This window comes from Dromaius novaehollandiae, chromosome 6 (assembly GCF_036370855.1).
Source record: "Dromaius novaehollandiae isolate bDroNov1 chromosome 6, bDroNov1.hap1, whole genome shotgun sequence".
NCBI classification, from domain to species: Eukaryota; Metazoa; Chordata; class Aves; order Casuariiformes; family Dromaiidae; genus Dromaius; species Dromaius novaehollandiae.
Window position 1 is genome coordinate 18310387 of NC_088103.1, and position 21713 is coordinate 18332099.

Below are 21713 nucleotides of genomic sequence, written 5' to 3' on the forward strand. Positions count from 1 at the left end.
CACTGTAAACCCCCTTGTACTCACTGTCAAAATATTTACACCATATTCACTAACAAGCACTGCAGCACATAAAAAACAGGCACTTGCATTACTTGTCTGAATACACCACTGGTATAATAGAGCTATAAATTTTTCTCTTAATGTCTCCTCAAAGCATAGTGTTGGTTTCTTTCCTTCTTTCCTTCCAGATCAGCTTATAGAATGCATTAACCAGGAGGAAAACAAAGATTTCAAACCAGCTCTTCCCTTTATGCAATACTACTTGCTGCCTGTCAGAGAAATACAGGTAACACAGAGAAGATCTTTTACCTTTTATCCCTCCCAGTTTATCTCACATATATAATACCTTGCATTTTTCTTTGGAGATGGGTTCTTCTAAACTGAAATTCCTCCACTACATCTCAGCTATTTTCCATTAATTTTTGTTTTCTCCCATCTTATCTGAACAGCTCAAAACTCACTAATTAAAAAAAAATTGAACCATTCTATTTTCCGTGGTTTCGACAAACCAGACTCTCTGTTTATAGTTTATTGTGTATGATTAGTAACTGACTAAAAATTCAGGGGCCACGATGTTTCATATTGCATTGTTTGCACTGACCATAGTTAGAAGCCTACACTCTTGTAAAGTCAATTGAAGATCAACAACAGGGAGCTTCCAAGCACCTAAATAGGATGCCTTGCATAAACAGTGCAAATACTCTTGATAATGATGTTTTTCTCTTTGCTGATTAGATGACTGAAAAATTAGAAATGAAAGTTAAAAAAAATCAATAATAATTCTGGGTGTGTATAAGCATCCTAGATGCTGTTGTGGATAGCTGACATTTCTTGCAAATAGCATGAAATATAAACATATTCATGGGGATGTCCTCAAACTGCAAATGAGATAAACATGCTTTGAGGAAACATCTGTGCACTAATCCTAATAGGAAACTTTGTACAAATACTATTCCTGTAGGATATGTTCACTTCCTTATGATAAATATGCAAGTGAACTTTTATTTCTATTATGTGTGAGAAAGCCAACTATACAGACTATGCATAAACTTTTGTGATATGTTCATGATGTGACAATACGTAAAGTAGATATTAAGACCTTACAGCATCTTCTGAAACACTACAATACACTTAATGAGTGAAGCACGCAGAAATACCTCACTGAAGCAGCCTGACAAGGCTAGAAACAGTACAGTGGAGGAATACAAAAATGCTGCAGAGTGAAGAAGCTGATTTAAGCTCAGATCCTGGCCCAGCAATCAAGAAATAAATCTGTTCTGGTACAGTAGTCTCTGATACTGTGTTTTGTGTGAAACTGAAAAGCTTGGTAGTTTTTTCGAAGGTTAGTGGCCAATATTCACCATCCTTTCTCCAGGCAGACAAAATACTTGTATCATTTAGTCTTGGTCTTGCAAGCCGCAGAGGAAAAAGGGAAATTCTAGCTTTTGGGTATCATTTGCAAGCCCTTTCTCTTAATCATGTCACTCATTTACATTACTCACCTTACTGCTTCTCATTTCAATCCCCAAATTTTGCTGAATTTGAAAATAAAAGAGAAAATCTTCTACTATGCAAATGAGATCTAAATCAAGGAGAAAGATGAGAAAGCTGATCTGTGAGGGGTGAGGATGAGAAAGCAAGAGCCCTCCTTCTGGGATAGATTTATGTTCTCATAACTCCAACCATCATAAGTCCTTGTGTTCCTCCTAAATACTCCTGAGGGCAGCATGAATGTGGGGAAACTTGGAAGACTGAGCTTTTACCAAACCAATTAACAAAACAAAACAAAGTCCAGTGAGATTTCGTTCACTTTAGATTTCTGTAAAAAGGTGAAGCAGAGTACAGAGTTAAAGCTCTTTGTAGCCCCTTCATGCCTTCTTACAACACATTCTGAAGCATCACTGCCAGATTGCACTTCAGCAGGTCCACGCGGACCCAGAACAGGAATAGAGCGTGGAACAGCATTGCTAAATAGCCTTGGCTGGGATGACATTCATGCAGAGACATGCTTCCCAAGAACCTGTTAATGGCTAAGTGTAGGCGCTGAAGGAAAGTTGGGAGGTACAGTTCTGAGCACACAGAACATTTAGAAAAGTGTCGAGGGTTGGCAGGCAGCCTTTCTTGAATCAAAGGTTCCTTTAAAACAAGATTTTAAATAATCTGAAATAATTTAAAGAATTTTCATATAAAAGTAGCAATGATTTGCAATTTAAAATTATCAGTCACTGGAGACACTTTAAATGTTGAAGGCATATTTAGAATTGTGTACAACTCCTTTGATTTGACATGCAGGCTGCATTTGGGAACTTAAAACGGTAGACACCTACTCACTTGCTTAGGGTGTATAAATGCTACCATTTCCCAATTTCTGTAAGTGGAAGACGATGAATATGAAAAATCACAGGCATTTAAACTGTACTGTCAGTCTTAGAGAATGCTTTTGAAAAAGTATGTCTCTCATCATTCAATTAGTGAAAAAGTGTCTACAAGACTTTCTGGAAGCACACTCAGCCTTATTTCCTTGAGTTATAGCAAAGGTAGTGTTTATAAATGATGCCAGGCTTACTACACAAAAAAACAGTTATTCTTTCTTTAGAATGTGATTTCAAGAATTACAGTTGTTAAAACAGAAAGAAATGGACATCCTGTCACCTGACAGCTGAATAATTTGTTTTTATCCAAGAAAAATTCAAATTAAATGTTAGTCCTAAAAAAAACATTGAGATTGATGATCCAAATAAATTTTGGATTTAGTCAGTGAAAATATTTCATTTCTATAATATTCTTAAAATATTTTTGCTTCATCCTTTTTATTTTAAACCTTTAATTATAAATTAACTGAAATTTCAAAGTAAAAGGTTGCCATTCAAAAGGAAAGGTTTTAGTTTAAAAACTGGCAAAAGGGTTTTTTTAGGATTTCTTAAAACCTTTTTTTCCCCCCTTTCAAAGACTTTCATAGCATTTCCAGAACAGGAGATTCATCACAAAAAATACCACAAACACAATTTGTGATTAACACTCCCAATTTCAATAAGAATTTTTCAAAATAAAAGTGTTTCACCAGAAAATCTGCAGATAAATCTAACAATCATCTAACCAGGAAAAAAGACTTGTTCTTTTTTGACGTGAATAAACTCCTGTCTCATATAAGTATGTAGATATGTTTATTACAATGGGACTTTTTGTGGAAATTAAGTAGGAGATGAAAAAGCAAGGAACTGCAAGCAAGGGGCAGAAGTAGGGTTAGGACTTATGAGTTCTTCATTACAAGTCTGAAGTGCTTAAGTGGTCCAAGCGTGTAATGCCCAGGTAGAAATGTATTTTGGAACTCACATCCCAATGAACTTCAATGAGAGAGTCCCGAGTGGCTAACTAGCTTTTGAGAATGACTCTCAAAAGGTATTCCTTCATATTCCTAAATTTTGCATTCCCAGGTACCACCTTTGAGAACCCTGCAAGCATATTTTGGGAACAAGGTAATATTAATAGTAATACTAATGGCTATAATAGATTTCTCAAGTATCATATCCACAGGCAAGAAAACATTACAATAATTTCCATGAGAAGTTGTCCAGTAGCATTTGATAACATACTTTTTATCTTTTGTTCCATTATACTGTATTCATAACATCTCACTTCTAAAAGTACTTTGCAATTTCATTCAATCACCTTCTAAAGTGACATGAAAGGAATGAAACTACCTGTCCTCTTTCTGTAGCTATTACCTATATCAAAATCAAGTGCGCTCATGACGTGAAATTATTTACAAATGTCTTAAAAATATTTTATATACATATACACACACAGACATGCAGATGTATCACTGTGTTGTTTATAACAGACTACCAGTGAAAGTATCTAAGTTTTCAAACTTTGGTTAAATAAATCAAGTGATACAGATTCTATGTGCTAGTTAGGTGACGCGTAGCTAACCAGTACTAAGAGCATCTGTCAATATTTACATTTTATTTTATGCTCGTCTTAGAGGTTTTGCTCCACTCAAATGATTCAGTGGGAAGCTGTCAGTATGGAAAACTGGATGCATTGAAATTTCTGCAGTTGGTAAAGCACTAAAAACCTCTCCGAAAGGAATGAGGACCTTCATAAGCATCATTAGGTACCTAGGAAACTAAAGGTTAAATTTTTAAAGATCTTCTGTATACTTAGAACTTAGGATATTGTACCTTGCTGAATATTAGAACAACAAATGTTTAAAGGGAGGTGAGATTGTACATACAGTTAATATAAATCTGAGATACATCATGAAAGCAAGAGTGTAGAGGGGTATGGAAAGGAGCTTGGCGGCCTCTGCAGCACATGCTGCTCTGAGGGAAACAGTGCTTATGTTGCTTACACACGAGTTGCTTCGTTGGAATCCTTGCTAGAAGCAAGAGATGTCAAGTACAATCGTGGCACTGGAGAAGGAAAAAAAGGTTTAAAACAGAAAAGAAACCAAAATCAAACACCCCACATTGAGCATAAAATCCAGGCTATCCTAAATCAAACTAATTAAGGGAATTGAATGCTGCACAACAGATTCATTTGTTGGTATGTTCAGAGCAATATGTAAACCCACCAAAGTTGTGCTTCACTTCCAGCTCTTTAAGTGTGAAAACAACTATTAACTTAAAAGTGCCCTGTTGTGAACAGTGTGTTATCTGTCTCAGTAAAGATAACATCTCGTTTATGATGGTTCCTATTATGCTTTCCATGAAGATGTCAGAAACCATCTCCAGAATAACAAAGATGTATAGTAGCATTTCTGCCATTTTATTATGCTCCATTCTTTCTTCAGAGGGTTTCTCTCAGTTTTGGTACAAACCGGATTTTGAGCTTGCCTTTCCTCCCTTCACTGAACTACATATGTACCTTATCACCAAGTCTTTCTTTGAAAAACAGTACCAGAAGAAATACTTGTACTTGCAAATTAACAGGTGTTTAGTCTCAACAAGAAACATAAGTCAAACACAAAACTTCTACCTAGGAGGATAAACCACTCAATCCTTTAAAAACAATATATATATTACTAGCTCTGAAATAAGCATTACTGACTGGAGTATGTAATACATGTAATTCCATAATCACTGGTTAAAAAATAAATGCTGAGATTTAAAGATGATACATTTCTTTATTTTAGTACCAGATTCTGCTTCTATACTACACATTTTAACATATTACTTAAGGAGTAAGGCACTCCTTCCATGAGCAAGAATAAACTCTACCCTCAAATTATTTTGACATAAGAAAAAGGCAATATGCTAAAATCAACTATATATGGTGTTTCACTAACAGTCTTAAAGTAAAATCAAAATCAAATGATACGTATATCTTTTTGATACTTCTGAATTGTGAATACATGGGTGCTTGGAGAAACAATCATTTCAGTTTGCAAATGCAGACTGCAGATTCAGTCCTTTTTGTAACCAGCCCCTCTTCTAATAACATGGCCACATTTAAGTTTGTAAAGAACAGAGAACAATAATGCGTGTTCATTAAAAAAAAGTCCACTGTGGTTACCCACCACTTATATGCTCTATCATGTACATACCACTTCTGGAAGAAAATGGGGGTCTTAATTCACTAGGCTTGATGTCTAGGCTCTGGCTGTGACATTATACTGAATAAATGACTTAATAAATCAGTTTATGCTCTAGCAGAGTAGTCTGATTTGCTTTTGCCTCATATCTTGTGCAGTCATTTATTCTGGGGCAGTTTTGTGAAGCCTTCTACCCATTTTTCTATCATGTAATTGACTATAGAAAATAGCAATGAAGAATCAGGCCCTTGTCCACACAGGCTGGACTGAGACAACCAATTTGATTTCATATAGGCTGCAAAAAAACTTCCCAATAATAATAATGCAGTATGATTTTATATCACTCACATTAAGCCCTAGCGCAGTTTTCCTGTGCCACTATTTCCATAGTTGTAAATACCTACAAAACATATCTACCAGATTTACTAAATGAAGAGAAAGAACAATTACTTAGATAATAGGAAGGTACTGGCAAACTTCATCAAGCCAAATGAGAAGCAGCAAAATGAACAATAAGAAGAAACTCCAATCATGAGTTAATTGCACTGGAGGCTGCCAGATGCAGAGACTGACTACAAAAAGACAACATAAACAAAGCAGATCTACCTATATTTTATGAGGCACTCCTGCCCATATCAGAGCATCTCCAACAACCACGCAAGATACCCAGGAGGAAAAACAGTCCCTTTGGTCGTGTGCTAAATTATAAAAACCCAGCAATTTTAATTTTTAACTTTGAGAGACAAAAGTAGCAGTGCCACTTTCTCAAGTTCATCCCCTAGTACTAAAAAAAATGTTGTCATCCTCAGGCATTATTTCCCTCTTCACCTCTTCATATTGCTATGACATTTGTCGGTACATGTCTCATGTACGAAAACAGTATCATTCCTTCATTATGAGACCAAAGTATGTTTGAGAACAACTTCAGTGCATGCTCAAGTTTTTCCCAGTTTTGGTGAAATAGAGTAAAACCTAACACTCTAAATTTGGACTTAGAAACTGAACTATCTTTTCTTAGAGGACTGACACATTTTATTTGGGTGCAATAAAATAAATAACAATATAGATTACAGCTGCAAGCAGGAAATAGAGCCCTAATCCCATTTAGAACAAAACTGAATAAATAAATGGGATGTACTGAATGAAAGCACATTTTTAGAACATCTGAGGAGCAGTGACCCTGCTAGTGGTGTAAAAGGGAAAACAGCTGGATTGATTTTATCAGAATTGGCAGTGATGGGACAGATTAGTAGATGTCACTGATATTTTTATGGGTCCAAGTATTTTTCTACATGATGCAAAATGATGGTAGCAAAAATAATATAGACTGACTACTTAGTAAAAATACTTCCCATAAAGGAAGTTAATTTGCAGTTCCATCTGAAAGCATTTTACAAAACATTAAGCTTCATAATTACTACTGTGAAACAGAGATTTTAACCTAAGGACTATTTAGAGATTCAGAATCTGCTTGTATGTAAAATGAAAACTAAATCCCTCCATAAACCTCCATACATAGTAACTATTGGGCAAATGTCAAAAATTCTGTGAACAAACATCCTCAATAGTGTAATACAGCATATTTTACAAAAATAAAAAGTTGTGTGGGAAAGGTTTTGTAATTCTGCTAATCTAACTACAAATAGGTGATATCTAGGTTGATCCTATTTTTGAGAATTAGGAATGTTCAGAGCCTTCTGGGGGAGTCTTCTTGGTGTATTGCTAGTATAACTTGCTTTATTTCATTCTAGTATTGATTTGTCATTCAACACACTGGGAATGCACTATGAATATAATTTCATTAATTCAGTGGTTTCACTGTAGGAACATTTGCCCAATGAATGGACACTGAAATGTCTAGAAGTTAATTGAGTAGCATGGCAGTAAACAAAATATCGAATTACAGCCTCTGACAAGTCGCTAATTTGCTGGGCTTGTTAATGTTTTCCCCAAGCCCTTTTATATTCATGTACCTATGCTATTTTAATGTTAATTTGCTTTTTATGTGAGGATAGGAAAGTTAGATTTTGATTCTTCATTACCCCCAACAAGACTCATTAAGTCTCTCCTTCAACCTCTAGCTCCACAGAGAACAAAAGTCTTTTTGAGTCTGTGCTCCATCCTGCACCCACCCTGGGAAGGCAGCCCGGGTCACAGCCGAGGATTCACTCAGGGGACAGGGACCAGACTGGCATAGTCAATAGGATGCAGTAAGCTCCAGCCTCTCCCTCCCCATGATGTGTTGCCTCGTACCTTATGACATAGCTGACAGTCTCTGTAGCCTCCCAGTATGAAACTATTAATTTTAGGAAGAACCTAGACTATTGTTATAAATTAGATCCACAAAATATAGCCACTGATGCACTATTGTGAATACACTGAGTAAGATCAGCTGATAATAGCAATTATATAACTCAATTGACTTTGCAACCACCACAAATATTTGTGAGCATAATGTAAATAAAAACTTTTCATCAAACTTTAATGATAACTTTTTGGTTGCAAATTAGACATAGAACAAAAGTAGTTGAATGCATTCTCAATTTGTTTTTAAATAATTAAAAAAACCTTGGTTGTTAACAAAAATATGTCCTGCACTCCAGTATAACCAGCTGATCCCTCTCCCTTTTATAAATAAATAGATCCAAAAAGAAGGAAAACTTTGTGTGTATATAAATATGTGTATGCCCATGATGGTCTTAAAAAAAAATGCATGTATCTTAACAGCTTGCACAGAACATTACATCTCATAGATTTTGAAGAAACTATCAAGATATATTTTCTTTCTGTAAATCTCAATGATAACCTCTGTCATAGTAAATCATAGTGACAGAAGAGCTCACTCAATGTGAGGAGGAAGAAAAAGTCAGTTACATGGAGCCCTAGAATTCAAATTTTACAACTAGACTTGTAACAGGTAACTGCCCAGAAAATATACTGCGTTCTTTAATTTTCATCCTTCTTTTTCATAGGTGAAAGAAAATGCTTTTGCCTTGGTCAAATATATTCCATTTATATAAGGTTTAAGAATAGATACATCTTCTAGGTACAGTATGAGTCGAGTCTGAAATCTGTTGACATCTGTGGGAATCTTTCAAATGACTTCACTGGACTTTGGAGAAGTCTTTCTACACACTCATTAAATAATCACTAAGACTTTTATTGTTAAAAAGGGATTCAAATTTAAATCATGCTGCATTTAGAGTATTTTCCCATATACAAACTAAAATAGCAACTCCAGATAGATTTCTACAAAGAAGTTTGATTGCGCTTTCTGTATATAGTTAAGAAACTTCTCTTTCCAGCTCAAAGAAAAATAACTCAGGGATAGTATGGGTAACTGATTTTTCTTTTCACATGCTTGGCTGTATTTCCGAACTTTAAGCTAACTCTGTTAATTACAGTGCTTTCTATCTGCTTGCAACATTCTTACACATTGATTTAGTGTACTGTTCCTCAGGGGAAAAAGTTAGCTTTAATCACTCAGTAAAGTGAACCAGACACTGAGGCACTGTTGAAAGTCAAATGAGAATAACATTAAGGATTGGTAAAAACTTTACACCTAATGAGTGGCAGTATAATAACCATGCGCAGCTCTTACAATGATCCAGTTCTGGATCTCCTCTGGGGTTTGACCCAGTGCTCAATTAAGCCACTAAAAATGGTCACTAAACGGCTCTATTTCCTACCAACACTGTAAATAAGGTAAATGAGCTAGCAACTAGGCTCAAACTGACAGCAGGATGATCTGAATTAGGTCTTTGAAGCCACTACTCAGTAAGCAAAAATGGCTTCAGCAGAGAGACCAACTTCATCTGAGGTTGTGGAAAAGTTACAGAGAGAAGCAAGCAAATTTTTTTTTACTTAATTTCTAATACAAAGCTTAGCATTAAAAATCCTTCATTTGTCCTAAGTCTCATCAATGGGACTATTCCAGTTTACATGATAAGATGATCTGGACACCAACTGCAACCATGCAGATTTTTTGTTGCTACTACCATCTTAGGCTCTCCTAAAGCCCCCACCCTGCCAACAGTAGCATGGGTAAGAGAGAAAATAGGAGAGGGATATGTGTTGTGTGGCTGATGAACTATTACTTTTTTGTATCTTGGATTGAAATATCTATAAATGTTTGCAGCTTACTTCAAACCCAAAGGGTTCTTCAAAGGACACATGCACAGTTGCAACTGTTCCATTTTTAATCAAACACACTGGAAGAGTTTTACAAAAGCCACCTTCACTCAAGATTCCTGCTGCATTTAATTGTGAGGAGTAGTGGTAACATCAGTGTGAGAATGTTCCATGAAATTATATATCATTTAAATTTGCCTCCTCTATCTCATGGATTAAGGCTAATTACAGATACTAATCTGGGATGCAAAAGTAGGCTGTGATCCAGTCAGAGCCAATGCTACTCAGTGTGTTAAACTACATAGCTCTTTTGGAGCTGTACCTCTTAAAGATTAGACCTTCATGAGTTTGTGATATGACAGTCCCATTCACTGAACAGCCCGCAGAAGGAACAACTGACCTTTCTGAAGTCCAAGAGGAAAGGAAGGGAGCTGTCACTCCTTTAACTTTAACAAACGAAGGGCAAATTTATTTTTTCCACACTTAACTTGACTCTGCCTCTGTGCCAGCATCACATGGAGAAGCTGCACACACAGGTTAGTTGCCAACAGACTCACAGAAGTCTCTTCCCTTTGTTTTCATATCATCTCCTACTGTTAATCTCCTGTGGTGAAAGCACTTTAAGTGTAACAATCTGCTGCTACCTGGGTGAACTGGAGTTGCTAAGCCAAACAAGCAACGTAATTTTGTGCAGTCACGTCCTTTTCCCTTCTGCCTGACTATATGCCATACCTGCTGATACCCTGTTTGAGAGGGTTGGTTTTGCTTTGCAGGAAAATAGCATTGTTTCAAAGGAGCTGTCGAACTAATAACTTGTCAGCTTTTGACTGGAAGCTGGATCAATAGGACTGTGGTTTCAATACTTTGCATAGTAGATAGAAGGATCAGTGAGGCAGTCGTCTGCTGGAAGATCAGTATAATTTTCTGACCTTGACTCCATGCAAGTATTTGCTGTGCTTTAAACAGAAAATATTGCAGGTAACTTAGCCTGGTGTAAGCTGAAGATTTGGAAGCCTGGAAAATATGAAGTCTATTATTGTAACTGTGCAGCCAAAGTAACAAGAGCTGGAGGCATGGCTGATAAATAGTTAGATATGGGCTCATAATAAGCAGGATGTCTGCAGATCATCCAAGACTAACAAGGTTCTCCACGGGACACCTGTAGCGTGCTACAGGGGGTGATGTGCAGCCTGGGAAACATCCACATACAGCATTTAAAAAAATGCAGTATGAGCTGAACATCTTGCACTGCTAATAACCTAAGTGCAATTTGGGCATGAATAAACTAATCAATTAAAAAATACATGACAGAAATCAAAAGAAAAACACATGATCTAGTGCCTAAAGAACGGACTACAATACATGTAAAAGGGATACACAGCTCAGAATCAGACTGTTGGACAGATAAACCATTCTGCATTCTCTTTGGTCACCATAAACAGTCATCATAATTTCTTCCTGCCATAGGACAACCAACCTTTGCAGATGTTAGGTCTTTCTATTTACAGCTAGCCTGCCTTATTTTCTCTAAAATGTATGCGTTTTAAGTCTTTATGATTTCTTCTAAATAACTCATGTTCTTATAATATATCACTTGGGTTTTTTTTATAAATGATTTTGCATTTACAAACATGAACAGCAGAGCTTTCAGCTCAGGGATACCTCTTCTTTTCATTTTCTGTAATGTGAAAAAGAAAGTCTGGTTGAAACAGCTGCAGCAATAATTAGTCACCTACATTCCAGTTCAATAAGGGGACAGAACACAGAACAGTAATGTAAATTTACAGGTAAATAGACTACCACTATGCCTATTAAATGAAATCATAATTGTTTACTATGTCTTGCTTTAATAGGAGCACAAAGAGGGAAAAAAAATCTTTAAAAGTGTTTTAAATAAAGGGGACAAGGAGTTACCAGAATGCAAATCAATTTTAGTTTTAATAGCAAAATATTTTCTCTTACAAAATTAGTGAGTTCACCTGGAAGTAAACTCTATGAAAAAGTTTGAGCATATTTCTCACAGATACATAGAATAGTCTGGCATAAGCTTGAACTTGAAAGGACACAAATTCTTTTCTATTTGGGCTTTTTTTTTTTTTTTTTTTTTTTTTTTTAATCTTTGACTAACAGTGCAATGTACAGACCCTGCACCTGACCTGTTTGTATCCTTGGAACTTCTAACATTTTATCAAACTTGTTTCCACTTTTATAGTCACACACTCTTTATAATCTCTCATTATAGGGTCTGTAAGACCCACATAGAAAAATTGTGCGTTTCTATTTCATCTACATCTTTAGAATATAGGTTCCAGTTAAAGAGCAGACAAGAAGGACAATGTATTGTAAAAGAATAAGAAAGCTCATTTCACATTAGCAATTAGCCTATTTACATTAATTATTCAATTGCCTCATTCTACAATTTCCCTGCTGTTCTTTTGTGCTTCCTTTCTCCTTGCCACATGCTGCAGCTCACATTACTTCACTTTGATACTCTGTTCTCTTCCAAGGGGAGCCATGAGTCTAAAACATTTATTTTGTTTGCTAATAACCTGTCTGTGTAGACACTTTGGAACTGTAATGGCACTAGAAAAACAATTCCAAAGCCTTCAAAAGAACTGACAGACTAAAACAATCATTATGAGCCAAGTGGAGTGACCTAGTACATGAAGGATCATCTTATTTCTCAGAACACAGCAGAACACATTTCTTAGGGGAGAAGTTGAGAACTGAATTAGAGCTGATGAAGCATTTGGGTTTCATCTTATGTGGTGAGTCTGATTTGACTTGAGACATCCATAATCAAATACTGGCATCCACCATAGGATACAAACATTTAACTCCAAATACTGTGCTGCTTTGAAAAATACTATCAGATGGTCTAGTAGATGTCTGACAGGGATCTGTTTTGGCAATGTAAAATACAGTATATCATCTCACAGCAAATAAACAACTGATAAAGTCCTTAATAACTACATGTAAATCCACCCATATAGAATACATGTAACTCTGCAAGCACAAACTGGTTCTTCTGTACTACTCCAGTAAAAGCTATATGTATACACATTACTACTTCATAATTACTTGCAAGTATATAATTCTAGCATGATTACTATTTCAAGGCTGTGGTGCAAAAATAGACTGAGCCTGTCATCTGTCCTTCAAGCACTAGACACTTAGATTTTCCAGACTGGATTTGTCTCATTTGGTGTATAGCAACCATTTTATGGTGCAGAGGGCTCATATTCATCCCAGGCAACTATTGTGATAGGAACATTGTTCATCTGTGTCTGAATTCAGCAATGATGAAAAGCATAGGACTGGCAGCCTTGCCAGCTAATGCACTCTGCTTAGCCACAGAATGGGGACAGCAGTGCATGCTTCCCCACCCATGCCTAACAGTAGGCCTCAAATCCATTTTCTAACACAAAGTTATGTGACAAGAGCATAATTTGGTGTCCAGACTTGTTCTGTATCTGTTCTTTCTGCTAAGATTCCCAGCAAAAGTGACAACATTTTTTGAGAAATCTATATGGAATAGGAATCATAACTAATACTGAAGATAACCTGTGCGCTACTTGTGTTACACAAAATCAACCAGGTGGCAAAAGCTACCAACCTGTGTTGATCTGGGTCTATCCCACCAGTAGTCACAAGCCATCAAGTCTATGGATATTCTGAACTGCTGGCCAGGACTGTATTAGCTCTTTCTCTTTGAGGACAGGCTGGCAGAGTAGACAGTAGACGTTGAAATCTATTGCTCTGATAAAGATAGTAAGACATAGCCTGTTCTATATTTGTCATCTCAAAAGCCATTTTTTATCTGTTCCCAAACAATTGTTCAAAACAAATCTTACTATTTTATTATTACTTTTTTTTTTTTTTAATCTCTCACTTTACTTCTTCATTTACTTGCCTAAAATAGAGACCCAGAATTGTCCTGCAAATGCATGCAAGCTAACAGGTACGTTGTAATTGAGAACTTTTATTTTAGCTGCTTTTATCATTTGATTTAGGTATTCTCCGATTCCTTTCCAGATGTTTCTGGAGCATAAGATGCTTTAGACACCAAGCTTTGCATATAGCTATTTATTAGATGCCTCTTTCAAGGCCTGTGGAATAAAGTAGAAGAGCTCTCACTGAATTCAGAGGGTTTTTTTTGTTTGGTTTTTTTTTTTGTTTGGTTTTTTTTTTTACAAGATCTTGTATCTTTTTCCCCATAAAGTACCTCTCAACAACAGTTCTGGAAGGGAGATAAAATCCCAAACCCCTGGGGCTCAATTTATACAGGCAGAGAATTTATCTGTGCAGTTTCTCAAAGAGAAGTAAAAGCTACATAATGATGAAGTAATGAATTGGAAAATAGATCATTAATATCAAAAAGGCTGTGCTTCTGCTAGATTTAGTACAACACTTGCTTCACATCTTCCTAATGTGCATTTATTCAATGATTGAGAGGTTTTTCTTCAAGAGCAGAAGAAAAAGTGTGCTTTTATATTCAAAGCAGCAAACTATTGACTTTTAGATGTTTTTCAAACCAAACTACTGCCATACCTGTTTCCCTCAGCAAATACTGCATACAAGCTATATTTTATAAGCTGTATCTCCTACAGTTCAGCAATATCCATATGCCCAGTGTTGTTGCTGTTGGCAAACTCAATGACAGAAGACTCAAGGGCTCAAAGATAGAAGACTTTTGGGAATATGAAGTCTTAAATCCTGTATTGACAACACCTGTAGAACCATTCTGACTATTTATGTCTGCCAGAGTTTCTTCCTGAAAAAAGTTTCTTCTTGAAAACTGTATTAGCCATTAGAAATAAAACCTTGATCTCCAAAGATCTGCAACATGATACTGCTGAACTGAAAATTGTCTTCCCTGGTTCCCCTGGCCTCAGGGCTCACTCAGCTTCTGCTTCTCAGCATTTTTCAGTCCATCCTTCAACATGCTCTGATCAGCTCCCTCACAGCCTGGCACTCCCTTAGCCAGTAGCTGCACTGCCACCCTGACTTTCCCTAATAAAGTAGTTCTCAATAGGAACCACACTACTGCAATTACATTCTAAAGGTACAACTTTTAGGACAACTATTTCATGTTTCTATATCTGTGATGTCAGCCTCTGGACTCTCCTTTCGACCTGAAGGCAAGTAGAGATCTGATAGTGTTACAGCAAATGCTTAGCAAATACGCATAGAACCACCATGAAGAGCGCCAATGTATGAATTCCTCATTTTGTCGTATCGTATTATACTTGCTATATATCTGAGAGATTCCATTGATAGTGTGTGGATAAATAAACAATCATAAAATTTTAGTCTTAACTAAGCCTGGAAAAATATTTACAGTTCAGATCTCCTGTGCAAACACTGGCACTCTCCTACACTCTGAATGGAAAATAACCAAATGCAGAACACAACTACATGAGAGTGGAAAGTCTGTAACCTGAAGTTTCTTTCAAAGTAACAGCTTACAAACCAGTGGGAATGGAAAAAAAGAACTACATGTTAAAGCAGATTTCAAACAAAAGAGAAAGGTTAAAGGACAAAGGAAAACAGAGCCAACAAATGGAAATATATCACCTGTTTCAGCCTCCAGCATCCTTTGTTATAGCACAGAAAAAGACTTATGGAAAGACTAGGTCTATATTTTCATTGCCAAAAGCAATTCTATTACCAGTGCCATATGTCTGCAGTAATGTGAAAACTATGGTTGTTTGCTGATGTCTGTGATAGAGTTTGGCAAAATTCTTCAACATATGGGGAAGATTGGTAACTTTCATTTTACTTGGCATGGCTTGAACAGAAGCTTGAAAGGAAAAATCCAGTTCAAAGCAAAATTTGGCCAAAATAACCAGCCTGTCTCCCTTTCTCACCCTTTGGAGATATCCTGAAGGCTAAATCACTTCCTATCTTTCAAAGCGTATCAGCAACTCAAGATCTTGGCAAAACATGATCTGAATTTAGATTTATAAAAAAATGTTTCCTATATCTTGAATTTTAACTTACAAAGGGATCCTTACATTGTATCATCTGCCCATATTCATCAATTAACAGGTAAGAATTCAGGATCTGCTTATTAATTTCCTGCTTATGAAAATGATCAAAAATTAGCTAAAGCTAAATTTAGACCAATTTCCTCTGTTTCCATATTCGAAGAATTGAATACTTCTCTTCACCTAAATATAAGGTGACTATTACAATATATAAAAGAAATGACTGGGTTTTGTACAAAACATACAGGCACCAATTACCTCATATCCCAAGACAGTTTCAGTGACACCTTAATCACTTGCTCTGGTTCTCTAATACTTTCACAGTTTGAGAACTGAGCATCACTGCACTGCCACCAATAAGTAACCGTAAGCCAGTTAAAAAAGGGGCTGGTGCTTCCAATCCAAGTGAAGTAAAAATCATCTAATTTTATGGTTTCAAAAAACAATGACTTTTTTTCCTTTTTCCAGCAAGTCTAGTTTGTCCCCTTAAAACAACAAGAACAGGTGTGAGAGGCAGTTTACTGAAGCAGGAATATTTTCCATTTCTATTGGAGGAAAATAGAAATCATCAATAATAATTAAAAAGAAGAAAACAACACTGTCTAGTTACTCTTATTGACCAACATTTTGTAGGTAAGGCCTGAGGACATATCATTTGGCACTAAAGATCGTTTTAAGCTAGAAATCACATTTAAAATTAGATTTAAATAAAATTAACAATTTTTCTTTACAAACTTAAGAAAAATCATGTTTTCTTCAACAGGTAAATGGTCTAGGTTTTGAAATGGATGTGTTACTCAAACATAGGAAAAATAATAGAATCTACATCTAAAATTTAGCTGAATAATTAGTTTGTACCTTTTGCATGTTTTTTTCTTAATCAAGAACAGAGGAGGATGAAGGTAAAGCTAATATTCATTCAAGACTATTTTTTTTTGTGAATAAGGAAGGAAATAAATAGACTTGAAAAAGACTCTTCTTCCTTACTATAGTTGTTTTCACTCCTGTTCTAATGAGTAATAAAAAATATAACTAATGTAATATAATTTATCACTATACAGTGATTCTTCATATGAAAATTAAAGGAGAATTTTACATACACTCAGTATGCCCTACTATGGGTTTCACAACCCATCAAAATGCCTTGGACAGTCTATATTTTAAATCAGAACCCAGATGAGTTTGATGACTGAACATAGGAAACAGGCCAAAGATATAAGAATAAAGACATTTTTGCTTTATTATTTAGACTTCATTACTTTAGCCAAATACATCTATCTGAAAACCTTAATTTCTAGCTAATTAGAAAATAACATGCATTTATAGCAGAATTTGAAGATAGCGACTAAGCTAATGCTTTATCTCGTTTAAAAAGCTCAAGGACCCATCAGTCAAAGCAATCAAGCAAAAGTTTATTGACTTCAGCAAAAATATGTTACTCTGTAATAACTTAGTATCCACTTTTTCAGTACTACTATAATAGATCTCTTAGCACATTGCATCCAAAGAGTCTTGAACATGAAGCAGAATATTATCTTCCTATTTACAGTCCAGAACTGGGATATAAGAAGATACAGAAGTTGTTCAAGGATGTGATGGATCAGATTACACCTGTTTTGAGAGACTCTTGAGATTGTAAGGACCTGTCATCATTATACTAGACAGTATTAAATACTATGCAGCAGTTGCTTCCACAGAAACATCAACTTATCCAAATGATGATTATGTTATTGTCCCTTTGGCTCAAGTGGTTAGCCATAATTCTGGGCTTTGTGGAACGACTGTCATTTGTATTGCCAATTTCTTATTCAAATCAGATATGTTCTGCTGTAATTTTGTTTATACACAGGAAACACATGCAATGCCCTGCTTCTCTGAACACAGTACAAATCAGCGATAGAAGATTCCCAAAAAGGCCTATGCAATAAAAGTCACAATAAGTCTTTTAACAGAAAGCAAACAGAGTAAAAATTTGTCAGAACCACTTTTTTCCTTTTATTTTTTCCAAACTGGAGGCCCATTCTCTGAAGAGTTTTTGCTGGAAAAAGAGTATCAAATGTTTTCTAATATTTTGGGGTTCTGTTTCAAAATTTATTTACATTTCTAATTACTACAAAACACTCACTGCTGCACCTGTAACAACCTGATGTTTAGCTTTGATGATGATGGATCTGACCAGTGTGACACATGACAGCTAAAAGCATGCATGAGAACTTGAGCAGGAACTTGAGCTGGAACCAGCAAACAGGTACCAAAGCAGTGTTTCTGTGGCTCTTTGCAAAGAAAACCACTGAGCTTTGTATAGGGAAACTATCTTAAATATCTTTGTCAGCCTTCTCAAGTGGGAGGAGGACAAAGGAGGTACTTCGCTCACTTTTACAGATGTTCAGATGTGAACAGAATGATCTAATGAACTTAAGCAAGAAAATGAATTCCACAGTTCTTGCAGTGATTAGCAGACAAATCCAAAAGCCATTGAAGTCAGCAAAAAGACTGCACAGACTTTAGCTCAAGCCCAGATGCCTTTTTAATTTCAGGTGTGAATTATGCTCTTAACTACCAATGTCAATTTATATGGATGTGAACTTCCCAAAAATATGAGTGGGTAAAAACCTTTGCCATTGGACCACCTCCAAAGTTCATATAGAATATGGCTGAAAATACCTCTGAAAAGTGACCATAGTTGAAAATGTAATCAGTTTACCTCTCTGAAACAAATCACACCAAATACCTAAGTAATTTTTTTTCTTTTCTGTCGTGTCATTGTTCATAAGAAATGGAAATATTAAAGCATTTACAAGCTATTCATGACTGACTTCAGTGTCTTTGACTAATTAAGCCAGTGAAAATAGCAGCTTGCTGATTTCTTCTAAGGCATAACAGTTTGTAGATCATAAAAAGAAATTTGAACTATATAAAAGACTAAACTTGGTCAGAAATCTTTCTTGCTTGGTTCAGTTTGGAACCTCCACACATCTTGATCTTATGCTTTGAGAATCAGGCCAGGATCAAGGACAGCTCAGTGCTTTCAGCAAAGAAATAGCAGACTCACTGAAAACAGCAATCAAAGAACACTGGGATTTAGCTTTAAAATCTTTTCAGTCCCTAAATTATGTCAGCTATTAAGCGAGAATTTTTTTTCATGTTTAAGTATAACAAATATAAAGATCATTGCAAAAACATATGAAAATGAGGCATCTTACCTGTGAACTTGAAACCAAAGATTTAGCTGCACAGCAAATACTATACAGAGCAAAAACTACTGAGATGCTAAGAACTCCAGAAAATATGACAGTAACTAATCGATCTGAGGAGAAATTGGTTTTCCCATCCCATGAAAACTGCTAAAGCCATTCCGAGCCATTCTGAGACAAATTCAAGATCTTTCAGTAATTTTTGTTTTCAAAAGAGAAAGAAAAAAAAAGCCACCCTTAAAACCCCATCGTTTGGAAAGTGCAACAGGGATTAAATAGACATGAGTTCAAGTCCTTCTTGCAAACTGTGTAAAGCGGAGGCTTGAACTTCAGTTCTCCATATTCCATCTCTATTTGACAGGTTATTTTGGAGTGCTCTTCACCCTCTATTAGTCACATTCTTCCTGCCTGACTTGTTTTACAGCAAGCAAATTTTTGGTCAAAATATTCCTGTAAAACTTTGGTGATGTGAGTTACAAAATAAACTGCTTAATCAGAAATAGGAAAATCATATGCTAATAATAATAACGATGCAAAAATGTTGCTTTATGAGGCACTAGACCTCACGACCCCAATAGACATTCCTCTCTGTGAGGAGAGTTGGTAAGATTAACTTCCTGAAAGTCTACTCCCAGCTCTATTATAGAGAAATAGAGATACAGATATATATATATATAGAGAGAGAGAGAGAGAGGGGGGGGGGGGGAGGGGGAGGGGCAGGGGCAGGGGCAGGGATAAAGAAAATAAAGATCAGTATTACCATGAAACCATGGAGCAACCCTGTTGGTGTTTCTCTCAAACCCAGCACGTCGAGGAAGCTGTTCTTCTTTGAACCAGTGAATGATGACTTCTCGGGAAAAGGGTCTAGAAGGACGCTCCCAAATTTTACTATTTTAAAAGGGAAATAATTACAGAATACAGTCATATAGAGAATTAACGGTGTAAGAAATCAAGGGACAATATAAAAATAAATCTATATTGTATATATTTACAAAACTTACAGTTACAAAATAAAGGATATTCATTGTAACAGCTGTTCAGTATAGTTCATTGAACAATTTTAACCTTTAAAAAAAAAATCTTAACATTCCTTTGAATGAAAACCAGAATATTTTGGTTTTACATTTGCAGTGGAACATTAAATATTTTCTTAAGCAGAAAATTATAGTTGAAAAACAATTTACCACAAAATACACAATGGATATTTCATTCAGCTTTCCTATTGCACCTCATTTTTATTCCAATTTACTAACTGACAAGCAAAGTGTATTTTTTTGCTTAGGGTATACTCCTTTGCACTGGCAAGAAATTCTGAACTGGAATCAGCTATACGTATCTAAACCACAGAACGTGATAGAGGGTTTTGTCTAAACTCTCTTATACTGCTTTTGCATTCTTCCTTTGTGAGCCTCCCTTACTGCTTCTACTTTCTATTCATTTTAGTTTATTTTAGCTAGTAGGCGGCACAGCAGGCAAAATATGTAGAAAATGCATTCAGCTACCCCAGCTAAGAATGCTTCTTCATTACAGAAGCTCATTTACACTGATGACAGTAGTAAAAGACAGATTTTAGAATGGATTTCTGTACAGTTTAAGATCCCATAGGTTTCTGGGGGCTCAGGTTGTTAGCCCAAATTACCAAATCTTCACTACTGTTCTTCAGAGGAAGCAGATGAAGGCTAGTGTGGTAGGTCTGCTTGTGCTACAATTTCACTTTCATCCGATGAGACACACACATTCTTTACAGTGCCCAGTAGAATAGCTAGCTACATATTTCTTGCTTTCCTACTTCACCTGCTATGGAGCTGCCATTCAATGTTGTATATTCCCAGACAATATAACACAGAATTAATACTAAAATTTAAATGTCAGCTCATAAGGAACTAAATGGCACTAAACTGATTTCCCAGATAATCAAGAACCCTCAAAACCTATCAATATTCAGCAGGTAATGACAGCAAGCTTGTCTTTAGAAATGAATGAAAGTAAAAAGATAGAAGCTGTCTTCCTGGTGACATGCAAATGAGTCCTCCTTTCAGCTTCTGTCTTACTATTACTAAAATTACTGATTGATTCTGTTGATATCAAGTAATGAGGATCTCAGTCAATATCATATAAAGTTATATAATAAGTCTAAGTTATTGCTAAATTACACATTTATGTCAGAGTAGATATGACCTATATTTATCATAAAATCTGAAGATACAAAGATGAGTGAGGGGAGAATTTTTACGTAAACACAATATCAGAGTACAAATTTTAAGCTACTTCCATTCTTCTTGATTCTGTCATAATCAAGTCATGCTCATTGACAAAGAGAAGCCTAAAGAAAAGTAAATACCACCTATTTTAACCAAAGGCATAACTTGGAAACAGATAAGCAGTTTTGAATGTGAGTTGGGTAACGATCAGAACATACTTCAGCTTTTTTCAGCTCTTTTTTGAAAACATTCACATTTAGCACTACCAAATTCTATAGTAAATAATGTCATTTCAGAGGCTCAGAACTTTAGGTTGAAGTTACAGAACTTTCTTTTTCAAAATTTGCCACCTTTATTAGTGTTTTTATTACTTTATTTCAAAGGCGACTTTGATTTAAGTAGCTTGCAAAAATAATGAGAACACTCCTTTGACAAGCGATATGATGGTTAAGATCCTTTGAAGATCCTGCTGTCTTTCAGAGAATGAAATTTTGATTCCTCCTCAAACTGGGAGCTTTAGCCCCAGAACACATTTCCAAACATGAAGGGACTGATTCTCCCTGGTGCTCCACTGTCTGGTAAAGAAAAGGAAAACAAACTCAATGTAAAGGGACTCTCTAATTTATGAGCACAGATATTTGTTGTTGGGATTTTTTTTAAT

General features: G+C 35.8%; 1 protein-coding gene across 3 annotated transcripts in view; it reads right to left on the minus strand.

Moving 5' to 3' along the window:
• The window catches only part of SH2D4B (SH2 domain containing 4B), a 123819-nt gene that overhangs the window by 23217 nt on the left and 78889 nt on the right, over window positions 1-21713 (minus strand). For all 3 annotated transcript variants that reach the window (XM_064513778.1, XM_064513779.1, XM_026116877.2), the window contains one exon: window positions 19612-19739. In XM_064513778.1, coding sequence (XP_064369848.1) covers window positions 19612-19739 — 128 coding nt within the window. The remainder of the gene's footprint in view (window positions 1-19611; window positions 19740-21713) is intronic.